The sequence below is a fragment of the Saprolegnia diclina genome (assembly GCF_000281045.1).
Source record: "Saprolegnia diclina VS20 unplaced genomic scaffold supercont1.68, whole genome shotgun sequence".
NCBI classification, from domain to species: domain Eukaryota; phylum Oomycota; class Saprolegniomycetes; order Saprolegniales; family Saprolegniaceae; genus Saprolegnia; species Saprolegnia diclina.
The window spans coordinates 139608-160679 of NW_008246135.1; the positions used below are offsets into that span (position 1 = coordinate 139608).

General features: G+C 60.7%; 9 protein-coding genes across 9 annotated transcripts; 4 read left to right on the forward strand and 5 right to left on the reverse strand.

Annotated features, from left to right (window-relative positions):
- The first annotated feature begins 506 nt into the window (after positions 1 to 506).
- Positions 507 to 1638, forward strand: SDRG_14169 (hypothetical protein). Its single transcript, XM_008620279.1, has 3 exons — positions 507 to 913; positions 960 to 1242; positions 1286 to 1638. Exons 1-3 carry the CDS (start codon positions 510 to 512, stop codon positions 1604 to 1606), a joined length of 1008 nt encoding a protein of 335 aa, XP_008618501.1. The 5' UTR covers positions 507 to 509; the 3' UTR covers positions 1607 to 1638.
- A 57-nt stretch (positions 1639 to 1695) lies between these two features.
- SDRG_14170 (hypothetical protein) lies at positions 1696 to 3005 on the reverse strand (the record flags this gene model as incomplete). Its single annotated transcript, XM_008620280.1, has 7 exons — positions 1696 to 1792; positions 1839 to 1900; positions 1941 to 2138; positions 2181 to 2306; positions 2350 to 2589; positions 2640 to 2678; positions 2733 to 3005. The coding sequence occupies 7 exons, from the start codon at positions 3003 to 3005 to the stop codon at positions 1696 to 1698; spliced, it is 1035 nt and encodes a 344-aa protein (XP_008618502.1).
- Positions 3006 to 3180: 175 nt separating this feature from the next.
- Positions 3181 to 4507, forward strand: SDRG_14171 (hypothetical protein). Its single transcript, XM_008620281.1, has 2 exons — positions 3181 to 4015; positions 4061 to 4507. Exons 1-2 carry the CDS (start codon positions 3223 to 3225, stop codon positions 4465 to 4467), a joined length of 1200 nt encoding a protein of 399 aa, XP_008618503.1. The 5' UTR covers positions 3181 to 3222; the 3' UTR covers positions 4468 to 4507.
- Positions 4485 to 6070, reverse strand: SDRG_14172 (hypothetical protein; the record flags this gene model as incomplete). Its single annotated transcript, XM_008620282.1, has 3 exons — positions 4485 to 5030; positions 5075 to 5440; positions 5486 to 6070. The coding sequence occupies 3 exons, from the start codon at positions 6068 to 6070 to the stop codon at positions 4485 to 4487; spliced, it is 1497 nt and encodes a 498-aa protein (XP_008618504.1).
- Positions 6071 to 7852: 1782 nt separating this feature from the next.
- On the forward strand, positions 7853 to 9704 carry SDRG_14173 (hypothetical protein). The gene is made up of 10 exons (XM_008620283.1): positions 7853 to 7953; positions 8001 to 8122; positions 8176 to 8268; positions 8334 to 8399; positions 8445 to 8510; positions 8553 to 8628; positions 8683 to 8739; positions 8784 to 9076; positions 9119 to 9415; positions 9468 to 9704. Exons 1-10 carry the CDS (start codon positions 7881 to 7883, stop codon positions 9540 to 9542), a joined length of 1218 nt encoding a protein of 405 aa, XP_008618505.1. The 5' UTR covers positions 7853 to 7880; the 3' UTR covers positions 9543 to 9704.
- On the reverse strand, positions 9424 to 12687 carry SDRG_14174 (hypothetical protein). Its single transcript, XM_008620284.1, has 4 exons — positions 11741 to 12687; positions 10761 to 11685; positions 9711 to 10716; positions 9424 to 9651 (listed from the first exon to the last, which is right to left on the reverse strand). Exons 1-4 carry the CDS (start codon positions 12658 to 12660, stop codon positions 9464 to 9466), a joined length of 3039 nt encoding a protein of 1012 aa, XP_008618506.1. The 5' UTR covers positions 12661 to 12687; the 3' UTR covers positions 9424 to 9463.
- Positions 12688 to 12840: 153 nt separating this feature from the next.
- On the forward strand, positions 12841 to 16428 carry SDRG_14175 (calcium-translocating P-type ATPase, PMCA-type). The gene is made up of 8 exons (XM_008620285.1): positions 12841 to 13462; positions 13509 to 13935; positions 13996 to 14546; positions 14595 to 15225; positions 15275 to 15387; positions 15439 to 15663; positions 15714 to 16212; positions 16257 to 16428. Exons 1-8 carry the CDS (start codon positions 12980 to 12982, stop codon positions 16358 to 16360), a joined length of 3033 nt encoding a protein of 1010 aa, XP_008618507.1. The 5' UTR covers positions 12841 to 12979; the 3' UTR covers positions 16361 to 16428.
- SDRG_14176 (hypothetical protein) lies at positions 16413 to 19083 on the reverse strand (the record flags this gene model as incomplete). The annotated part of the gene is made up of 6 exons (XM_008620286.1): positions 16413 to 16514; positions 16560 to 16667; positions 16716 to 16958; positions 17004 to 17529; positions 17572 to 17898; positions 17951 to 19083. 6 exons carry the CDS (start codon positions 19081 to 19083, stop codon positions 16413 to 16415), a joined length of 2439 nt encoding a protein of 812 aa, XP_008618508.1.
- A 757-nt stretch (positions 19084 to 19840) lies between these two features.
- On the reverse strand, positions 19841 to 21072 carry SDRG_14177 (hypothetical protein). Its single transcript, XM_008620287.1, has one exon. It carries the CDS (start codon positions 20983 to 20985, stop codon positions 19876 to 19878), a length of 1110 nt encoding a protein of 369 aa, XP_008618509.1. The 5' UTR covers positions 20986 to 21072; the 3' UTR covers positions 19841 to 19875.

Sequence of the window (21072 nt, forward strand, 5' to 3'; positions counted from 1 at the left end):
TCGACGCGGCCTCGGCTTGCGTCACGGTTGACGGAAACACCCACGGACGAATTTGGCGATCTTTCGGTATGTATCATATCTGTCTCATTTGAGACGGAAACAACCGAGTGCTCATCATAGCCGATGTTTGAAGCAGGGGCATGCTCGGCTTGTAGGTGCAGCAAAATATGCGCGCGGATCGACTCGTGAGTGACTAAGATATCCAGCACTTCGCACCGTCATAGCAAACTATGGAGCCCATTCCAGCCACTCCAGCGGTGTACCTGATGTGATTTGTTGAGTGCGGGGTGCAGCCACCGAGAGCACGCCTCAAACAGCTAATAGCCCTTGCGCTGGGTCATATGATGCACAGACTAAGCTTAGCGCATGGCGATGTGTACTACAAGACGACATGCTCCTCGTTCTCTCCGCAAATCGCCGCGGTGTCCAGCTCTGTCCCAACAATAAGACACTTGAGAGAAATCGGGCTCGTGCAAGCGAAGTTCGAAGCGCATTTCCACGCCGTGCTGATGTTTCGTGATCATCCGGGCGCCCGCAGACGAGCAACCGGTTGCCCACTCTGCAAGATGCTGTCTACCGCGCGCAACTTACTACTGAGCTACAGCCTCGTCTTTGGCTTTTACACGCTGTGGATGGTGTCCATGGCGCTGGCCGTCGCGTCCGTGCCCATCATGCTCTTCTCATCGAGCTACCGCTACTACGCCCTCGCCTTCCACGCGTGCTATTTCTCGTACCGGTACCTCTTCCCGCTCGCCGCGTGGCCGTCGCTCTCGACGGCACTTGTCGATATCTACCAGCGCCATCCGTACTACGCCAAGCAAGACGTCGTGTTTGACGAGGGCGCAAGCCCGGCGAAAGACCACTCAAAAACGCTCATGGCCTACCATCCGCATGGCATCCTCTGCTGTGGCTGGTGCGCGCCGCCGCCTGCTTCTTGTCTGAGGATCGTTGCTGTCTAGGCTTGTCAATGGCGGCGCCAACCCGGTGTTCCGCCACTCGAACTTTTCATGGCTCGTCACCGACTTGCTCTTCCTCGTGCCGGGGATGTCGAACCTCTTGGCGTGGTTCCAGGGCGGTCCCGCGGGCCGCGCCAACTTTGAGCGCCTCGCCAAAGCCGGCGACAACATTGCCATAATTCCTGGCGGCTTTGAAGAGGCGACGATCTTTGCCCGCGGCCACCACCGCGTCTTTCTCAAGAACCGCAAAGGCTTTCTCAAACTCGCGCTGCAATATGGCTACAAGGTATGACGTGGGCCCAAATTTGAGATTCGAATTGAGATTGTAGGTGCATCCCGTGTATACGTTTGGCGAAGAAGAGACGTTTGCGTCGTGCCCGTACTTTCTCAAAGCGCGAGTTTGGCTCAACAAGTACAAGGTGCCCGGCGTCATCTTTCGCGGCCTCTGGTTTTGCTTCTACATGCCATTCCGAAGTGCGCGCCTCACGACGGTCGTGGGCGCCCCGCTGCAGTTGCCGACGCTCGATCACCCGACAGTCGACGACGTGACCAAGTACCACAACGCGTACATGGCGGCGCTTCAAGCGCTCTTTGACAAGTACAAGGGGCAGTACGCCACCGACCCGAACGCGGTCCTCGAGCTGTTTTAACTATCAACTTGATACATTGCATTTTTCCTACAGTAGTACACGTGGCAACAAGAACAAGACAGTGTTGTCGGCGAGAGGGAGAGTATGTCTTAGGCAAAGTGACCGCGTTTGCGACCCAGATCAATGCCGCGCGAGTTGCGTGGGCTGTAGAGCGCGACAGCACTCTGCAGCTGCTCGACGCGCGTCCTACAAAACCCCATCGTCGGGTGCAGATGATGCAAAGACGACGTACGTTTGGGCTGCGAGCTCGCGCTTGAGGTCGCGGACGACGCCTTGCACTCGCCGCGCCTCAACCTAAAGCATCGTTCAGTCGCGTTATCGTCGACGCACGGACCTTGCGCAAGACAGGCACTTCATCTAACTCTTGCTGCAGGCGCTGCATTTCCTTCATGACCGACGTCAGTGTGTCTTGAGCGACCCGGGTCTGCCGCCGCGCCTCGTCGAGTTCGTCGCGCAGAGCATGCGCCGCGGGACTGCCCACGACGCCGTGAACGTGGACGTGGCCGCTGCTGTCCATCTCATTCGCTTCATCCTACTTGGTGCATTCGAAACGCCACTGGGCAAAGGTAGCTACCTCGAGTCGCTGAAGCCGCTCCCGAAGGCCCCGGTTCTCCTTGCGTAGTGCTACGAGGTCCAGATTGACCTTGTCGAGCGACACTTCGGCGAGCTTCCAGTACTGCGCTCGTTCCATGGCGAGGTTCTACGTGCTTAGTTCACGCGGGCGTCGCAGATCGGTTGTCAACCTTGTACTCGAGCAGCTCCTGCGCCAGCGTGCGCGTGGTATGGCCCGAAAGACTCGGCTTGTGCGGATCCATGGGCGGTTTTTGGGCGCGAAGACGCTGTTCCTTGAGTGCTTCCTGCGAGTTGAAGCGCTCCGACTGGAGCTCAAACTTGAGCTGGATCACTTGCTCTTCCCAGATCCGACACTCGGCGCGCATGGCCGAAAGCTCCTCTTCCTTGGCGCCGAGCTTGCGCAAGAGCGACTAGACGTGGTTGCTGGTGCGAACAATGGGCGAGTGCGTCGTCGTCGTACCTGCAGGTCGTGGCCAGCCAAACCGTCGTCCTTGGCGGGCTACAAAAGAGGGACTACATCGCATCCAGTGCTGGGAGGCAGCGTGCTGCGTACGGCAGGAAGCGGCTGGACGTGGCTGAGCGCGTCTTTGAGCGCTTTCACTTGCTCCTTGAGCGCGAGGTTGTTCTCGACCACCTCTTGGATCGCCTCGGGCGTCGCCTGCGCCGCCCGCGCGAGGCTGAGCTCGTACTCCTTCTTGGCCATCTCTCGCTGGAGGACGTCGACCTGCGCGGCGAGCCGCTGGTTCTTCTCCTGGAGCTCGAAGCGCGCGTTGCCTTCCTTGAGGAGCTGCGTCTGCAGCGCCTGGAACTCGCGGACGTTGATCATCTTGGTGTGTTGGCGTTTGTGACAGCGCCACCTCACTCGCAGCTGTTCGTGTCTTGTTTTGAGGGACGTGTGCCTGTTTAAACACTGCTTTATCCGGATACAAAGCACGTCAAAGGCTTGCACCGGGTCCTTTCTTTGTTTTCAAGCCTTGCAGCGTTGCAAGTGCGGAATGATCGACCAATCATGACGCGTGCATTCGTAGATTCTTAGTGGCGCGATGGCCATGGCAATGTGGGCCAACGGCAGCGTGCTCGAGCTCCACCACGTCGCAACGGACGCGACCGCGACCTTTCTCATCGAGCGCGAGAAGAGCCTTCTGACCTTCTGCCGACTGGACGCGCCGTACGAGAAGCTCAAGGTGGCGCAGACCGGCGACACGTCGTGGGGCGCCGGCGGCGGCAAGTTTGCGTCCTTCGTGCCCATCGCCACCGACGACGCGCTCTTCACGTTCCAGCTGGGCGCCAATCAAAAGAAGGCCAATGCAGCCGGCGGCGAAGGCTGGTACCTTGGCGTCGCGACTGGTGCCAGTGGCGTCGCGCTTGGCCATGGCCTCGTGCTCGTCGGGCACGCCGCGCCGCAGGTGTTTGCCGTCACGCTGCACGCACGCAAAGCGACCTTGCAACTCGATGCGTCGTGCGTGACGTCGTCGCTGCCGCAGCTCTCGCCGTCGCAGATCAACGCGTTTATGCGCGAGGGGTACCTCGTGCTGCCGTCGGCGGTGCCGCTCTCGCTCGTGCACCAGGCGCTGCGGCAGATCAACCATGAGCTCGGAAAGCCGGGCATGATGATCGAGGGCGGGGTCGAAGGCGCTGCCAAGCTCGCTGGCAACACGTCCAACTCGGTTGCGATCCGGGATCTCTTCTTTGGAAGCGCGGTCGCTGGGTACGTGGCAAGCCTCGTGGGCGCGATTGCGCCGCCGCAGGGCGCGCAGATCGCGCTGCGCTTCCCCGAGCTCGGGCCGGCGTACGAGCCAAAGGGCAACGAGTGGCACACGGATGGCATGCGCCAAGGTCACCGCCGACGAAAGCCTCTGAAACTCAACACCTCGACTGTAGGCAAGTGGAACCCATTTTCACTGCTGGTGGGCATCGCGCTCTCGGACGTCCAGCAACCGCAGAGCGGCAACCTCATCGTCTTTCCAAGGTCGCACCACACGCTGCACGGCATGCTGCAGGAAGGCGGCGTGCTCGCGGGGTGCGCCACGACGTGCACGTCGGTGGACACGGTGTGGGGCGACGGCCACCTCCCGGACCTCGGCACGCCCATCCCGCTTCTCTGTACGAAGGGCGACGTGGTGCTGTGCCACCCCAAGATGGCGCACCGGGGCGGCCCCAACTTGTCTCACGACATTCGCTACCAAGTGTACTTTCGCATCAAGCATGCACTGCACGAGGAGCGTATGGAGCGCGCCAAGACGGACCTCTTTGCCGACCTCGACGGCTGCGACGTGTCAACAGGATGATGCGAATACAACTAAGATTACATCAGGCCTTGCAGCGGCGGGAGGTGGTCTTCGTGGCCGACCGAGTTGGACGGTCCTGGTCGCGAGAGCGGGGGCAGCACCAACGGGGCGCTCGACGCGTTCAGGATGTCCTGAAAGTTCATGCGCGAACGCCGAAACGCACCAATGTCGAGCGTGTGCGACCGGCCTTCGCGGGGCACCCCCATGGACGGGAACGACGGGGTCGGGGCCGAGTGCGGCGGCGGCACGAGCGCTGGGAGGCCCGCCACCGACGGCAAGCTCGGGTTGACGGTGAACGTGCGGCGCGGCGCGGCGACCGGCGCTTCGCCCGCCTGCTTGCCGTTATAGATGATACTGCGGATGCTCTCGTTCGAGTAGAGCTGGAGTCGTTCTTTCGACCGGTTGGCCATCGTCGGCTTCCAGAGACGCTTGCGGTTGTTGGCGAACCAGTTGTTGAGCTGGCACATATCGAGGCCGGTCTCGTCACAGAGCGCCTTCTTCTCCACGTCGGTCGGGTACGGGTGCTCAAGATGCTCGGGCGACATCATCCAGTCCTTGAGGATCTAGCTTTCTATGAGCAATGCAGCCTCTAAGCAAGCTCACGTACGCGAATGACGTGCGGCGGCAGAAGCGAGCTTCGCCGAGCGCGCTTCTCCTTGCCGTTGCTGTCGTCGTCCTTGGCATCGAGCTCGCGCTTGAGCGGCGGCGACGGCTTGTGCGTCGACGCATCGCTCGCACTGCGCTCGTTGCGCGGCGGCAGGCGCAGAAACGACGATGGAATCGGGTGGTGCGGGGCCGCATACGGGTGGTGCACGCGGTGGTGCTGTGGATGTTGGTGGTGGTGGAGCCGGTCGACGACCGACTCGGATACGGAGCGGTGCGATCGCGGCTCGAAGAACGCGCCCGACGGCGGAGGAAAGGCCACGGGTGGGTACTCGTGTGACCGCGCCGGGTACTCGGGCACTCGACGCTCCTACAAGAATCGGCTTTAGATTTGCAGGAAGCGGATCGTGAATACCAAAAGATGGTGGAACGACCGGGGGTCCGTCGGCGGCGGGTATCCCTGGTAAGGGTCGTTCGGGTGGCTGAACGGGTGGTCGGGCGCGTGGCCGCCGTGGTGCGCCATGCGGAGCGGCGCGTGCCCGTCTCGCATGTCGTCGGTCGGGCGGTCGTGGGCGAACGGCGGGGGCGGGATCCGCGGGCCGCCTTCGCGCAGCTGCACATCGCGCGCAAAGGACGACTGGAGCTGGCGCGAGTGCTCGCGGCGCATCATGGGCTTCCATATGCGCTTGCGTGCGTTCGTGAACCAGTTGGTGAGCTGCTTCATGTTGATACCCGTCTTCTCGAGTAGCATCTTCTTGTCTTCGTCCGTCGGGTACGGGTGCTTGACGTGCTCGGGCGAGAGCATCCACGTCTTGAGGATGGCGACGGTCGCCGGCGGGAGCTCGCGCCGAGGCTTGCGCACGTCGCCCGGCGCCGTGTTCTCATCGTGGTCCTTCTCATCGCTCGAGCCGCCATCGTCGTCGTCGTGGCCGACCTCGTCCTTGACCCGCGGCGATGCGGCCGCCTGCTTCTGCTCCTCAACCAGCATCGTCGTCGTCATGGCCGATCAGGATGGATGAGTGACAGGATGGATTCGCTTGTTGGGACATTGGGACCCCTGGGACAGACTACTCTCTACCTCCTCCGTAGCTCTTGGCCATGACGACCAATCACAGCTGCTCAACGTCATTATTTTGACCAATCGCGTGCGGTAGCAGCCCTCGCCTCTGACACACCTCTGACAAGTGATATGCAACCCCCCACAACGTATTTTCTATCCGGATAATCCTCCCGCCGACGCGTCGACTAGAACGGATGCCGTCGACTAAACCCAGCACGACCCACTGCCTTGAAATAATAAAGTAGAAGAATTTATGGTGCCCGGTACTATTCGGTGCTTGCTTCTTGTGTGTGGGCCTACTCGTGGGCTTGGGCGATAGAGACATTACCGTACCTTGCTGTAGTAGCCAAGAGCGTCGTATCGCTACGATCTTGACCGGATTGATGCGAATGAATGGACGCGCTCAATGCTGATCTCCGAACTGGGATGTCTAAACTGGGTTTTATTGTGTGGCGCTGCGTCATTCGCTTTCCCACATTCCTACTGAGTACAGGCGGATTGTAGTCAATCGTCAACGGGTGTCTGAAATTACGGTACGAAGGTGCTCTGCCATGATGAGCCCGCACATGAGATCCAAAGCTTGCACCGGATGCGCGCAGATAAATTGATAGGTGTGGTAGCAGTAGTTGCGTTGGGGGCACGACATGCCAATGCTCCATGATGGCTCACGCGACGTTTTAGTATAAGTTCTCAAACCACCGTTTAGTCAAAGTTTAGTGGACACTGCGCCGGATACTCGAGCCGGACTGGAAACCATCAGTTGGTCATCCGGATAATGCGACCAGGAGGTCCCCCTGTTGAACTTCAACGGCTCTCGATGGCTTGAAACCTCGGGCAAGTATCGCCGTCCATGACACACCCGCTCTCTCCCCCCACAGCGTGGTGTCTATGACATTGCCCGATTCCTCTCGCTCAAAGTACAATCTTGAAAGTGACCGAGGCGAGTGTGTCACTGCTCCATCAACACGAGCACGACGCGGCGGCGAGTGCAACGGCGGGCGCCCTTTTTCAGGCGCACCCGTGGGGGCAGACCAGGTCTGCCATCACGCACATTTGACCCAATGCGAGGTACTGACCATCCGGATACGACCCGAGTTGGCGCTTTGGATTCGCGCACGACCGTGATATGGCGCCAACCAGGAGGTCCTTCACCATGTCGTCGTGCGACGCTCCTTGCGTCATCGTGTCGCAGGAGACATCCGGATAAATGTACTTGGTCCAACAAGGGCGATGTCGCATTCGGTCAGCGCGCGACAAAAAGGCAAGGGGCGCACGCAAATCACTTTGTGTACCTTCTTCGCACACTACAATCTACCCACCTTGTTAGAGCTCCTTGTCAGGCTCCCCACACCCAGTGCCCCACACCATCTATCCAGTGCACGCGCCGGCGCCATTTCGTTGGGTGTTTTCAGAATGTATCAGCACTGCACGGGGTTTTCCCGCAACGTTTTGGTCAACAAAAGATGAAAAGCAGGGGTTACCCTGCTCCGCTGCGAGGGCCGCAAAATACATGGAGGATTCGCTGGTGTGGTGCTTCTGTCACACACGACCAGTAGACACGTGCGGGGCACAGTGCCCCTCCCACTCAAGTCGACATGGCCGTGATGACTCGATGATGTCGGCTTCCTCGCTTTTTCGGTTCCTCTTTGGATTGGCTGGCTGATTTCGACCAATCAGAACTAGTACAAGTGCCAACACGCAAGGCCATTGGTGCGTTTGGTAGAGCCAATCAAACGCAGTCTGGGAATCGATGCGCACGCCTGCCAAGCGCCAGAAGGTCGAGGCCGAGCCGGCCGTCGTCGCCGAATACGAGATCCGCGATGGTGACCACGACACGTGCTATCGGCCTAGCTTATGAAGATGCGTCTAGGCTACCGCTACGTCAAGCCCTACGTCTTCAAGTTCATGGCGCACGCCAAGCAGCGCTGGTTCAATCGGACGCTCATGGACGTCTTCACGACCGAGTTTGGCGCCTTCTCGCCCGACTACTACGTACACAACCCTCTTCCGTTATCGCCACGCATACAATCTCTAACGATACTTAGGTCATGGCCATTGAATCCGGTCGGATCACGCTGAATGGTGCGCGCACGACGCCCGAGACGGTCCTCAAGAACGGCGACCTCATCTGTCACATGGTCCGTTGCCATCCAAGCGACCGATATACTCTACTACTGCGAACACTTTTGTACCATTTCAATAGACGCACCGCCACGAACCACCCGTCGTTGGCGACGATATTCCAGTCGTCTACGAGACCCCCGACCTCGTACGCATGTCAGCGCTCCATCAACATCAACTTAGCGTGTTGTAGGTGGTCGTTTCCAAGCCATCGACCGTGCCGACGCACCCCTGCGGCGCCTACCGCCACAATTCGCTGGTACTCGGCTCGTCGCACCGACACTTTGGCCAACGTTGGTAGCATTTCATTGTCCTGGCGAGCCGCCCCGACTTGACGGCACTGCACATTGTGCACCGCTTGGATCGCTTGACGTCCGGTAAGCAAGCAAACACGGTTGCAGTACGGCAGCAAAGCCTCGTACGACGCGTAGGTGTCGTGGTTTTAGCCAAGACGACGGCCAAGGCCCGTGAACTCTCCAAATGCATTGGTACACCCTGTCGCGACGATGGCAACCGATCGACATTTGCGTAGCGGACCGCACGGCGTCGAAAGCATACTTGGCGCGCGTTCGGGGCGAGTACCCCGAGACTCTCACGCCCGAGTGGCTCGCGTCCGCATCGGCGACAGCGGCGGCGACGACACCGCTCGCTGTGCTGTCGATGGAGTCGCCGACGCAGCTCCGTATCCAGTGCCCGCTCGCTTGCAAGTCGCACAAGGACGGCGTCTGGGGCTGCGCGGTGCCCGGTGAAGACGCCAAGGAGGCCGAGACCGTTGTTGAGTTTCGCTGTGCTATGGACGACGGCACGAGCGTCGTCTACGTCAAGGTGCGTCGCGGCATCCCCGACTTGACGACACTCTTTTCCTAGCCGGTGACGGGCCGCACGCACCAAATTCGACTCCACCTGCAGCTCCTTGGTTTGCCGATCGCCAACGACCCGTGCTACGGCGGCCAACTGCATTTTGGCCGGCACGATCTTCTCGCGACCGAAGACAATAGTGTCATCAAGGACAAGGACGACGACACCGCGTACTTTACACCGCGTCTGGACGGCGAGTCGGACGATGCGTTTATGCAGCGAACGTGCACGCGGTGCCAGACCGTGCAAGTCAACCGCAACCACTTGCATTGCTCGTGCATTTGGCTCCACGCGCTCGAGTACAAGGTACACCATTGTGGTTGAACCGGCGAGATATTCACTGCCACCATTGGCTTAGCTCGCGGGCGATACGTTTGCCGTGCCGCCGCCCGCGTGGGCCACGCCAAAGAGCTCGTCCAGCAGCGCCTTGTAGTGAACTACGGAGCCCGGATGCGGAAAGAGGTCGGCCGCAATTAGGTACAAGTCGTCGTCGGACAGCGGCGCCTGCAGACTGCGTAGCGCCGCCATGACTGCATCTTCCCCTACGCAGGATACCACACCAACAGTCAATGAAGAGGATTGATCGATCGTCCAAGCGTACGCAGATAGCCACTGCCGTCACTGTCGAGCGCGACGAGGGCTTGCCGGAGACTGTACTTGGCGCCATCGAGTGCGGTCGTGAGGAGCGTCCGCACCGCCGGGTCCATCGCTGTCACGTTGGTGGCCGTTGTCGCGTGCTGTCGGAACTTGGCTTTGGCCCGCTCCACAATGGCGTGGGACCGCGCCTGCGTCGCGTCGGCGGCGCGTTGGGCTTTGGAGAGGCCGCTTCCCACGCCCATGGCCGTCGTCGTGTAGAGCGCCGCGCGCATCTCGGGTGTCAATACATTGGCCGCACGGGGTGTCGATGCAACTGACGAGGCGGTCGACGAGGGCGACTTGGTCGCCGCGCAGGACGTCGAGGCCCGCTCCGTGAGCGCCTGCGCCACCTGCGCGTGCATGTGTTGGCTCGTGGTTTGGAACCGCCCCGACAGTAGCGACCCGATCTCGGTCGGTGTCATCCGCGAGGTGTTGGCGCGCGCCGACGTCGGACGTGACGAGTGCCGTGACGCAGGCGACGCGATCGACGAAGCGGCTACTGAGAGTGACTGGTGCGACGAGCCTGCGGTCGTCGCCAAGGAGACGGAGCGCAAAGACGCTGTGACGGCTGGTTCGTGGTCGGAGTCGCGCTCCGGTGCATCGTTGGCAGGTAGCGGAACGACGCCAAAGCGCGCCGTGTCGAGCTGCGAGCGATAGGTCGGGATGTACAAGGGACCTCGCTCGTCGATTAGAGTCGGTTGGGGCGGCAGCCGGGGCACGCTCTCGTCCTTCTCGGTAGTCTCATCACATTCGAGGTCGTTGTTGTTGCCATGGCTCCAGTCGCAGTCGTACACATCGTCAAAGAACGGGTGGTAGTCGACAAAGCCGTCGACCGACATGTACGACGCCCAGAGTCCGTCGGGCGCCGACAGCGCGTAAAACGCGAGGAGACGCTCGAGCAGTCGTACCGACGCATGCCCCGACGCCTCCGTGTCGAGGCGGGCGATCGATAAGCGGAGGTCGGCCGGAATCTAACACACAGTCCATGCACCGTGTGCAACAAAGTTGGTTGTACCTGCCGCAGTTGGCTCCAGAACGAGCCGTCGCTGGGTGTCGCCGCCGCCGACGCGCGCACGACGGCATCGCAAAACTCGGCAGCCGTTGTTGTTGGTTGCACAAAGCGCCGGGCGAGCGTGAGCCACGCATGCGGGTGGAGTTGTTGGTCGAGATGCAGTCGGCGTCGGAGCACGCCGTTCATGCCGTCGACACCGAGACAGCCGCGACTTTCCGCGTTGCAGACGCGCCGCAGGTTGGTGCCGCGCTCGTGCAAGACCGACGCCACTGTGGCGAGCACGCGATCAATGTCGGCGTGCTCAAAGACGTCCGGGTGCGCCTCGCAGTACGCCAGCGTTTGTTCATCGGCCTCGACGAGCCGGAACGGTTGCTTGGGTGTTAGTGCGAACGTCAGCGTTGCGCCAACGCAGCAGTCGGACGGCCTCAAGTACCGTGCTGCGCCACCGTGCGTGAGCACCTTGTATGCCCCGCGATCGAGGAATTTCCCGCCGCGGAGCCCCGAGTTGGGTACCGTTGGCTCGAAGATCGCTAGCGTCTCGTCGGCGAGGTGCAATGTCAGCACAAACGACCGTGCGGCTTGCGCTGGCGGTAGCTCGGGGGTTGGAGCAAAGACGGCTCGAAAGCGCAGGCACTGCGTGGTGGCCCGGCGGTCAGGCTTCTTGGCCTTTTCGCGCACCAGATGCTGGAGAAGCGACCCATTGTTGTCGTCTTCGTCGCCGTTGGGTGTATCGTTCGAGCGTTGGTTGCTACTGGGCGTGGCGGTCTCGGACGGCTCTTGCGTGATGCCATGCTGCGTGAGGTAGTACTGCCGCGTAAACGCGTCGCAGTCGTCGAGATGAAAGACGCGGCCAAAGACGAAGATCTCGTTGCCGCAGCGCAAGTCCAATGGCCGCACATGTCGCGTCTCGTCCTCTATCGGCAGGGACCTAGCCACCGTTCAAGGCATTGCAATGTAGCGTTGGTGGCATGCACATGACGTACCGCCGTGAGAGAAGCACAGCGAACGACTGGCCGCTGCCACGCCTATCCCGCGCCGCCCGGGCCTCGCGCACTTCGACCGTGTCGTCGGCGAGGAAGTAGTGGAGCGTGAAGCGGCGCGTCTCGGGGTACAACGGATGCGGGTCTTCCCACGAGCAATAGAAGCGAAGCACGTGCGTGCTGTACTGCATAAACTGCTGCACTTTGGCGGCTGCCTTCTTCTTCTCTGCTGGCTGTGGCGGCTGCTTGATCGCTGCAATCTCGCTGTAGGCAGAGGCCGACGGCGTGTCGGGGTACGGCAGCGCCATTGGCTGGGGCCGCTGCAGTACGTTGGCGTAATACTCGCGCGTCGTCGCGTCGCAGTCGACGAGTTTGCACGTGTGGCCTTTGAGTCGCATCGTTTGACCAAGGGCAAAGTCGGACGGCGTGAACGGCATGCCGGTCGGCGACAGCAGTGCTGATCGCGCGAGGAAGCGTCCTTGCGCGAGGCCGCTGTTGGCGACGCGCGGCTCGGTCGCTTCAATGGACGCGTCCGAGAGGTAGTAGAGCAGCACGAGCCGGCGCACGCGCGACGGGCCCGACGGCGCCTCGAGCGACAGCGGCGCGTAGTGCGACGGCTCTTCAAAGTAGCAGTAAAACCGCAGCACTTGGCGATCGTTCGTGACCCACGTTGGCAGTGACGGCGTGCTATAATAGCGGGAGCTTGGCTCGGAAAAGGACGCCTTGGGCTCGGGCGGTGGGTCCTCTCGCGGCGGCGGCGGCCCGTCGCGCCGCATCGCTGGCACGACGTCCTCATTGCCTGCCAGGATGCGCGCCATGGCGTGGCTCTTCCGGTGGTGCGCTTTGGTGATCTGCGCATGATGCAGCGTACGCAGACCCGGAATCATGTGTGGAAGCCCACTGCTGCCATCGGGCGTCGCCATCGGGCGCGATCCAAAGGTGTCAAGGTGGCATCTGCCACGTCGACAATAGGCGGCATCTGCCACGTCAACAAAAGACGGCACCTGCCACGGTGTAAAAGTGGCATATGCCGCCCGACACATAGACGAGCACCGACTAACGGATCTTCAACGGGCGCGCCTTTTTTAAACAGGCAAAAATAGCTGCAATATCCCAGAGGCGCAGCTAGTCCCGCGCTGCGAGCTCGCGACACGAGGAGAAACCACGACGTCCGTTCACCCGGTAGCCCTCGGCAGCGACGGGCCGGCGCCACATCACCTGGCGTCAACAACGACGACCAGTATGACCAAGGTGGCGCCGGCGCGGAGTGTCTTTGGTATCACCAAAGACGGTCTGCGCAACATCAACGTCGACCAGATGATGGAGGCCAATGTCAAGGCGTTAGCAGACCTCGGTGGCCTTGACGGCCTCGCCAAGAAGCTCTGCGTCGATCTGCACATGGGCCTCTCGAGCAACGAAGCCTCGCAGGGCTTTCTCGATCGGCGCAGCGCGTTTGGCATGAACGCCTTTGAAGACGCACCGTCCAAGTCGTTCATCACACTCTTCCTCGAGACGCTCAAGGACACGACGATCCTTGTGCTCATTGCCGCGTCGGTCGCATCGACCATCACCGGGTCGATCGAAGACCCGAAGAAAGGCTGGACCGAAGGCGTCACCATCATGATTGCGGTCCTCCTTGTCGGCCTCGTGAGTGCTACGTCCAACTATACAAAAGAAAAGCAATTCCGCGCGCTGAGCGCCAAGAACGACGAATTCAACGTCAAGGTGCGACGACACCTTGTCCACATTTGTGTAGCAAGATAGCATGTAGGTGCTGCGCGATGGTCAGTACGACGCGGTGCTCGTCACTGAGATCAACGTGGGCGACATCATCGTGCTCGAAAATGGCGACCGGATTCCTGGCGACGCCGTCCTTGTCCGCGGCCAAGACGTCAAGTGCAACGAGTCGAGCTTGACGGGCGAGCCCGACGATGTCAAGAAGAATGCTTCGTCTGATCCGTTCTTACTCTCGGGCTGCTTGATCTCGGCCGGGCGCTGCGAGGCCGTCGTGACCGCGATCGGTCTCGAGTCGCGCTGGGGCCGCATCAAATCCAAGCTCGTCCGCGAAGAGCGACCGACGCCGCTCATGGAGAAGCTGGAGGACATGGTCAAGATCATCGGGTACGGTGGTATCTTCTTTTCCGTCGCCACCATGGCCGTGACCATCCTCATGTACACCTTTTCCACCAATCGCACGGGTACATTTCGATCAATTTATCAATGTATCCACTTTGCAACGGACTCAGCCATGTCTCTAGTGGGCTGGACCGACATCATCATCCACACGTTCATCATTGGCGTGACCATCATCGTTGTCGCGATCCCCGAGGGGCTTCCGCTGGCCGTGACCATCTCGCTGTCGTACTCGACCAAGAAGATGCTACTGGACCACAATCTCATTCGGGTCCTCGCGGCGTGTGAGACGATGGGCAACGTCACGAGCATTTGCAGCGACAAGACGGGCACGTTGACTGAGAACCGCATGACGGTCGTGTCCCTCTGGGTCAGTGGTCGACGGTACGACGCCCCGCTTGACGCTATCGAGCTCGATGCCAAGTTTCTCGACGAGCTCAGCATCAACATTTGCGTCAACTCGACGGCCGAGCTCACGAATCACGGCACGACGGTCCAAGGCAATAAGACCGAAGGCGCGCTCTTGCTCTGGCTTCAGTCGCGCAAACTTGCATATGCAACCGTGCGCGCGACGCACTTTCAGCCGGGCGACCGCATGTTTTCATTCTCGTCCGAGCGCAAAACCATGACAACCATTGTCCGACGCGCGAACGGCACCTTCCGCCTCTTTAGCAAGGTACGTCGAGCAGCCCAAACACTGAGAAGACGAGGTCGGCGCGACTAGGGCGCGGCGGAAATCGTGCTCCAGCGCTGCAGCACCATGCTCACGTTCCAGCGCACCGAGGTGCCGCTGTCGCCGTCGACGCTCCAGGACATCAACAACGTCATTGTCGAGATGGCCGACCGCGCGCTGCGCACGATCTGCGTCGCGTACCGAGACTACACGGAGGCGGAGCTCCCGGCCGACCTCTCGACGCTCAATGAGCCGCCGGAAGCGAATATGGTGTGTGTTGCAATCTTTGGCATCATGGATCCGCTGCGCCCCGACGTCACCGAGAGCGTCGCGGCCTGTCGACGCGCCGGCATCACTGTGCGCATGGTGACCGGCGACAACATCCACACCGCCAAAGCGATCGCGCAACAGTGCGGTATTTTGACAAAAGACGGGGTTGCGCTCGAAGGGCCCGTGTTTCGAACCATGCCGATCGACCAGTTGACGCCGCTCTTGCCGCGGCTTCAAGTGCTCGCGCGGTCGTCGCCCGACGACAAGTACAAGCTCGTCAACCTACTGCGCGACCGCAACGAGATTGTCGGGGTCACGGGCGACGGCACGAACGACGCGCCGGCGCTCCGGGCCGCCGATGTCGGGCTCGCCATGGGCATTGCTGGCACGGACCTCGCCAAAGAAGCTTCGGGTACGCTGATATACGAAGCTCTGTTGCAAAGTGTGATATGTTACAATAGACATAATCATTATGGACGACAAGTTTTCGTCCATCAAAAAGTCGGTGCTCTGGGGCCGGTGCGTCTACGACAACATCCGCAAGTTTATCCAGTTTCAGCTCACCGTCAACATTGTACCCCGTCGCAGCAAGGATGGAGAGATCGAATAAAGTACTGTGCTGTAGGTGGCGCTGACGCTGACGCTTCTGAGTGCGATTGCGGGCTTGGACCCGCCCTTGAACGCTGTCATGATGCTCTGGGTCAACCTCATCATGGACACGATGGGTGCGCTGGCGCTCGGCACCGAGACGCCGAAGGACGACCTTCTCTTCCGCCGACCGTACCGCAAAGACGCGTCGATTGTAAGTCGCATCATGATCAAGAACATTCTCGTGCAAAGCGCGTTCCAGGTACTTTGATTTCTTGAGCTTTGCGTTCATTGAGCTATTTTTGTTGGTAGCTCATTTTGCTCCTCTTGTTGCTCTTTTACGGGGCGACGATGGTCGGTGTGCATCCGAGCGGCCACTGTCTTGCGACGACGTTTTCGCTGAAATCGAATCTCAACGTGACGTTACCACCCGATTGCGTCACGATGACAGACCACCCGTGTCCGCACTTGCACTGCTCGCTCTACACGACAACGACGCCCTTGGACGACGTGCCGCTCGCGTGCGTCGACGCTGTGTGCACGCGCGTCGACTTTTCGCTCAACACGTTCATCTTCAACGTGTTTGTGTTTTGCCAAGTGTTTAACGAGATCAACGCGCGCAACGTCTCGAACGACTGGAACGTCTTCAAGGACCTCGCGACCAACGGCGTCTTTGGCAGCATCCTCGTCGCGACCGTGCTCGTCCAGATCTTATTCGTGCAAGTGGGCGGCGACTTTACCAAAACGACGGCGCTCGATGCGAGCCATTGGGTCTACTCGATTCTACTCGGGTCGCTTTCGCTGCCGCTAGGTCCGTCACGCCGAATCTTTCAAAGTCGTATACCGTTCGCGTAGGGATCGCGATGCGCTTTATACCAGTGTACGAAGACGAATCGTCCTTTGCCAACCCCAACAACCTCGACGTCCACGCCACGAACGACACAGCGTGCGAGACTTAGTTAATACACATGGATTATTTTGATAAATCCTCGACGTGATCGACGACACCCGCTAGCCCGACCGTCCAAACCCTTTGCTCGTCGTCTCAGCAACATAAAAAAGGAGGTAGCCCGTTTCAGCCCCCGGGCCTGTGAGCACTGCGGCCTGGTCGACCTAGAGACAGCGTGAAGTTGAGTACGACCCATGCGGGTGGCCGACCTCGGTGACAAGCGCGTCGTTGTAGCGCGTCCACTTTGTACTCTGGTTGTGCACGTCGGTGATGTAGTGGCCCTCGCCCGCCGTGCGCCCGAGGTGTCGGACGATGCTCTAATTCCCAGCGATGTCTATCGATGGGAAGGACAATCTGTTGCCTACCTTGAGCCGATAGGTCGGAGTCCTTTTGGCGTCCGATGCCTGGAACGCACTCAAGTCGACCGAGGTGGGCGCGACGACGACGTCATTGCGCTTGACGAGTGTCATACTCGCCGTACTGATCTCAAACCGCTTGAGATGCAGCACGAGGATCGGTGGCGCGTGCGTGATCGTTGCATTCACCGTGGCCGAGGACCCGTGCTCGCACTTTTCACACTTGAGGTCGACCGTGTGTGTTTGGAAATGCTAGTCCAGGCTACTAAAACCAAGAAATCCAATGAAACTACGTACGGTCGTCAAGAGCTGGGGCACGTCCAACGCGGGGGCGGGCGGCTCGGGCGGTGCGTCGTCCCACGCGAAAAAGTCGCACTGCGGGAACTGGTTGCACTTGATGAACGGACGCCCTTTGTTCGTGCCGTCCTTCTTGGTAATCAAGCGCTTGACGGGCTTTTGGCACTTGCACAAGGGCGCTGGCTTACGCGGCGCTACCGCTGGAAAGTCCAGTGAGAGCTCCCGGAACGTTTCCTGAACGTGCCGACGGTACGCGCACGAAGCGCACGTGAGGGTCTGCGTGACCGTGGTGCGAAAATACGTCGTAGTCGGCAAGAGCGCTTCCACGTCGGTCGGTGACAACGTTGGATGAGCGGCCATCGCCGTGTCGTCCCCAAAGTACTGGTGCAGTGACTGCTTGCTCGCCTTCTTCTCGGCCGCGTCCTGCGAAAGAACGTCCAGTTGCGACTGCACGACGCCCTTCATGTCGGCCTCGAGCTCGTTGAGAACGTTCATGAGGAATTCGTGGGCATCTTGCTGGGCGTTGCTACCGCGAGCATGAGATACATCGGTGGCACGTAGATCGTACTTGGCAAAGGCTTGCGCGCGCTTGCCGACAACCGCCTTCATCGGACTCGGGTCCAAGTGCGCCGACTGCACGTGGCCCTTGATCATCGTCTTGAAGACGAGATAGAAGTCATAGGCGTCCTTGACTGCCTTGACCTGCCAATGGCCTTTGGGCAGCGGCACCTTGGTCAATGATGTGACCCACGCATCGTCACGGAGCGTCGACACAAAGGCCTGCAGCGACAAGAGCGCTTGCAGCACAGCATTCATATAGCACGTGTTGCCGAGGTTCACGAGTCCTTGCTGGCTCTTGGCCACGGGATTGGCCGCCGCCGCTTGGCGCTTGGCACTACATGTTTGCTCGTTGCGATGGCACTTTTCACAGAGAGCGTAGAGCGTACCCGAGGAGGAGCTCGGAGAAACCATCTTTGGCCACCGGCTTCTTCTCCGTGACTTTGTCGACGTCGTCGTCGTCATCGAGTACTTCGATCGGATTGGTCGCGTTGGTCTTGGTCTTGGTCTCGATGACCGGCGGCAGGTCCTTGGTGCTGGGTGTCGGAGACGCCTTGGGCGTTGTAGCGACGAGAGGCGACTCGGCGCGTTTGCTCGGGGTTGTCATCGTGGGATGGGACGGCGCCGCGTCAAGGTTGAGCTTGGGCGGTAGCCGGCGCACGGGGCTTGCTTTTGTCGGTGGCGGTGGCGGCGACGACAGGTCCATGAGCAGCTTTGTTGGGATGAGCCTCGTCTTGCCTTTGGGCGAGTAGAGCATCGCATCGAGCTCGCGCATGCGGTCGCCCATAGGACGCACCTTGCGCACGGGCGACGGCGAGTCCAAGCCACCACGCATCTCGTCGTCGTCGTCGTCGTCGTCAAAGGTCTTGGCGCGGGTCGGCGTCGGGTGCGCGGCGCTCGGGCTCAGCCATCGCTTCTGCGCCGTGTTTTTTCCAAACGGCGACCGGAACGGCGATTTGGTCGTCGAGTAGTCGGGCTGCTTGCGCGGCGACGACGGCGACAGCGACAGGCGAGGATGCACCCGGCTCGGCGACTGCTGCAGAATCGACGGGACCTTCTTGCGCACGGGGCTGCCAAACGACAGCATGGGCTCATCTTTCTTGATCGTCGCAGGAATCGCGCTGGGCGGTGGCGGCGGCGGCTCGTCGACGACCGGCGGCTCTTCTTTGTGCGCCACGAGCTTCTTCCGGAATGCCAGCCGCATCTTCATCGTCGGCTTGGCGAGGTCGTCGATCGTCTTGGTCAGCGCAGCGTGGAAGCCTCGGCCCGATGACGACTTCCACAGCGCCTTCTTCATCTGGAACTTCATGACGTGCTTCTTCTTGTCGGCGACCGATACCTCGACGACCGGGCCGCCTGTGGTTGTCGCCTCGACGGTCGCATGCTGCAGCCAGATGAAGGCCTCGCCGCTGCGGAGCCGCGCGTTCCCAGTCTCGACCGAGATCTCGACCCATGCTTCCGCGGGGCGGCCGTCGACGACGACCGGCGACGTGCAATCGGCCCGCTGCTGCGTCGGTGCCATCGCGAATGAATATCCGCGGCCGCTTGGTTTTATTTCAACATTTTATTCGGCATACAAAACCGAGGTGAAACAAAAGAATCGAATTAAATTGCGCCGGGCCTTTGGCGGGAAATCGCAGAGCCACAGGTACGCGAGCAGGACGCCGAGGACGACGGGGCCATGGCAGCCATGGACGATGGACGGGCGCTCGACGAGGGGGCGACGATGCATGCGACCGATGGATCCGGCCGAGGACATGGGAGGAATGCGACGAAGGCTGGCGAAGATGGATCCGGAGATAAGGGCAGTGAGGCCAAGGAGAGGCAACGGAGCTCACGATGATGGCCCGCAACCAAGAGATCGACGCCCGAGGTACGCGGTGCGAAGACGGGAGGACGACGAGAAAGCTTCGACATGGAGGATGCGAGCGCGAATGGGGGCAGCTCATGCACCGGTATGAGTGTACCTGGACGATCCTCTCCATCGTCGCGTCTATGGCGAGGAAGAGCTCTCTCATGACAGTAGGTAGCCCGAGATGGCGGCGACTCGGCGACGTCGATCGCACATGCATCTCGACGAACTGAGCATCCAGCCCCGGATGCCAGCCCCTCTACTGTAGAGGGGCTGGATGCTCGGTTCGTCGAGATGCATGTGCTTCCTGCAACGACCTTGATGAAGCCTCTGACATGGTACCTGCGATCGACGTCGCCGAGTCGCCGCCATCTCTGTACCGCATGCTCCTGCCATCGCATGCTTCCCATGCCCTTTCAAGACCTCATCATGCTCCACCGTGAATGACATATTGGTAGGTTACTAGACTTGCAGCAGCGGCGACTTTTCGTCGACCTTGCGGGGTGTCGGCGGCGGCAGCGTCGTCATATTGGGCGGCGTGTACCACTTGAGCAGCAACGACGACGTGACGACCGAGACGGACGAGAACGCCATGGCCGCGCCCGCAAACATGGGCGGGATCGACACGCTCCAATGGTACAGAACGCCGGCCGACAACGGCAGCAACACCAAGTTGTACCCCATCGCCCACACAAAGTTGAGCTGGATGCGCCGGTAGATCGTCCGCGACAGGTCCAGCGCCGTCACGACGTCTTGGAGCTTGGACTTCATGAGCACCATCTGCGCCGTCTCGATCGCAATGTCCGTGCCAGCGCCGATCGCGACGCCGAGGTCGGCTTGCGCCAGCGCCGGCGCGTCGTTGATACCGTCGCCCACCATGGCCACGATACGACCTTGGGCCTGGAGCTCTTGGACTTTGGCGGTTTTGTTGGCCGGGAGCACCTCGGCCATGACGTGGTGGCTGGGCAAACCGATTTGGGCGGCGACCCAGTGCGCGGTGCGACGGTTGTCGCCCGTGACCATGTAGACGTCGAGGCCGAGCGCATGGAGGTGTGCGATCGTCTGCTTGGCCTCGGGGCGCGGCGCATCCGAGATGCCAATGAGCGCAACGACCGAGTCACAGATCCCCATGTAGATGACGGTCTTGCCGGCTTCTTCCAGACGAAGACGATGGTTCGCGACAGCCGCGGGGACCGCCATGCCACAGTCTTCCATGTAGTCGAGGTTGCCGAGATGAACGACTGCCTTGGAGAGCTCGACCGAGATACCCTTGCCCGAGACGGCGGTGAACGCCTCGGGCTGCTCCAATGGCTTGGCCAGCAGCTTGCCGCGGTTCACGATCGCACGACCCAACGTGTGCTCGCTACCGAGCTCCGCCGACGCCGCCAGCCACATCAGGGCGTCCGACGTCCACTCTTTGCTCAGCACAATCACGTCCGTCACGCTCGGCGTCCCGTTCGTCAACGTCCCCGTCTTGTCAAACAACACCGTGTTCACCTTGTGCGCGACCTCGAGCGGCTCGCCGCCTTTGATGAGGATGCCATGCGTCGCGCCCACACCCGTGCCGACCATGACGGCCGTCGGCGTCGCCAGACCCAAAGCGCACGGACAGGCGACCACGAGCGTCGAGATGGCAAAGTTGAACGCAAAGAGGAACCC

Coding starts and splice junctions, on each gene's coding strand:
- SDRG_14169 (XM_008620279.1), top strand. CDS start 510: ATGTTTCGTGATCATCCGGGCGCCCGCAGACGAGCAACCGGTTGCCCA. Junction 914..959: donor GGCATCCTCTGCTGTGGCTG/GTGCGCGCCGCC, acceptor GTTGCTGTCTAG/GCTTGTCAATGGCGGCGCCA. Junction 1,243..1,285: donor CGCTGCAATATGGCTACAAG/GTATGACGTGGG, acceptor TTGAGATTGTAG/GTGCATCCCGTGTATACGTT.
- SDRG_14171 (XM_008620281.1), top strand. CDS start 3,223: ATGGCCATGGCAATGTGGGCCAACGGCAGCGTGCTCGAGCTCCACCAC. Junction 4,016..4,060: donor CACGGATGGCATGCGCCAAG/GTCACCGCCGAC, acceptor CCTCGACTGTAG/GCAAGTGGAACCCATTTTCA.
- SDRG_14173 (XM_008620283.1), top strand. CDS start 7,881: ATGCGCACGCCTGCCAAGCGCCAGAAGGTCGAGGCCGAGCCGGCCGTC. Junction 8,123..8,175: donor CCTTCTCGCCCGACTACTAC/GTACACAACCCT, acceptor AACGATACTTAG/GTCATGGCCATTGAATCCGG. Junction 8,511..8,552: donor CCTACCGCCACAATTCGCTG/GTACTCGGCTCG, acceptor CAACGTTGGTAG/CATTTCATTGTCCTGGCGAG.
- SDRG_14174 (XM_008620284.1), bottom strand. CDS start 12,660: ATGGCGACGCCCGATGGCAGCAGTGGGCTTCCACACATGATTCCGGGT. Junction 11,686..11,740: donor GCTGTGCTTCTCTCACGGCG/GTACGTCATGTG, acceptor AACGGTGGCTAG/GTCCCTGCCGATAGAGGACG. Junction 10,717..10,760: donor TCTGGAGCCAACTGCGGCAG/GTACAACCAACT, acceptor ACTGTGTGTTAG/ATTCCGGCCGACCTCCGCTT.
- SDRG_14175 (XM_008620285.1), top strand. CDS start 12,980: ATGACCAAGGTGGCGCCGGCGCGGAGTGTCTTTGGTATCACCAAAGAC. Junction 14,547..14,594: donor CCTTCCGCCTCTTTAGCAAG/GTACGTCGAGCA, acceptor CGGCGCGACTAG/GGCGCGGCGGAAATCGTGCT. Junction 15,664..15,713: donor TCGTGCAAAGCGCGTTCCAG/GTACTTTGATTT, acceptor TTTTGTTGGTAG/CTCATTTTGCTCCTCTTGTT.
- SDRG_14177 (XM_008620287.1), bottom strand. CDS start 20,985: ATGGTCGGCACGGGTGTGGGCGCGACGCATGGCATCCTCATCAAAGGC.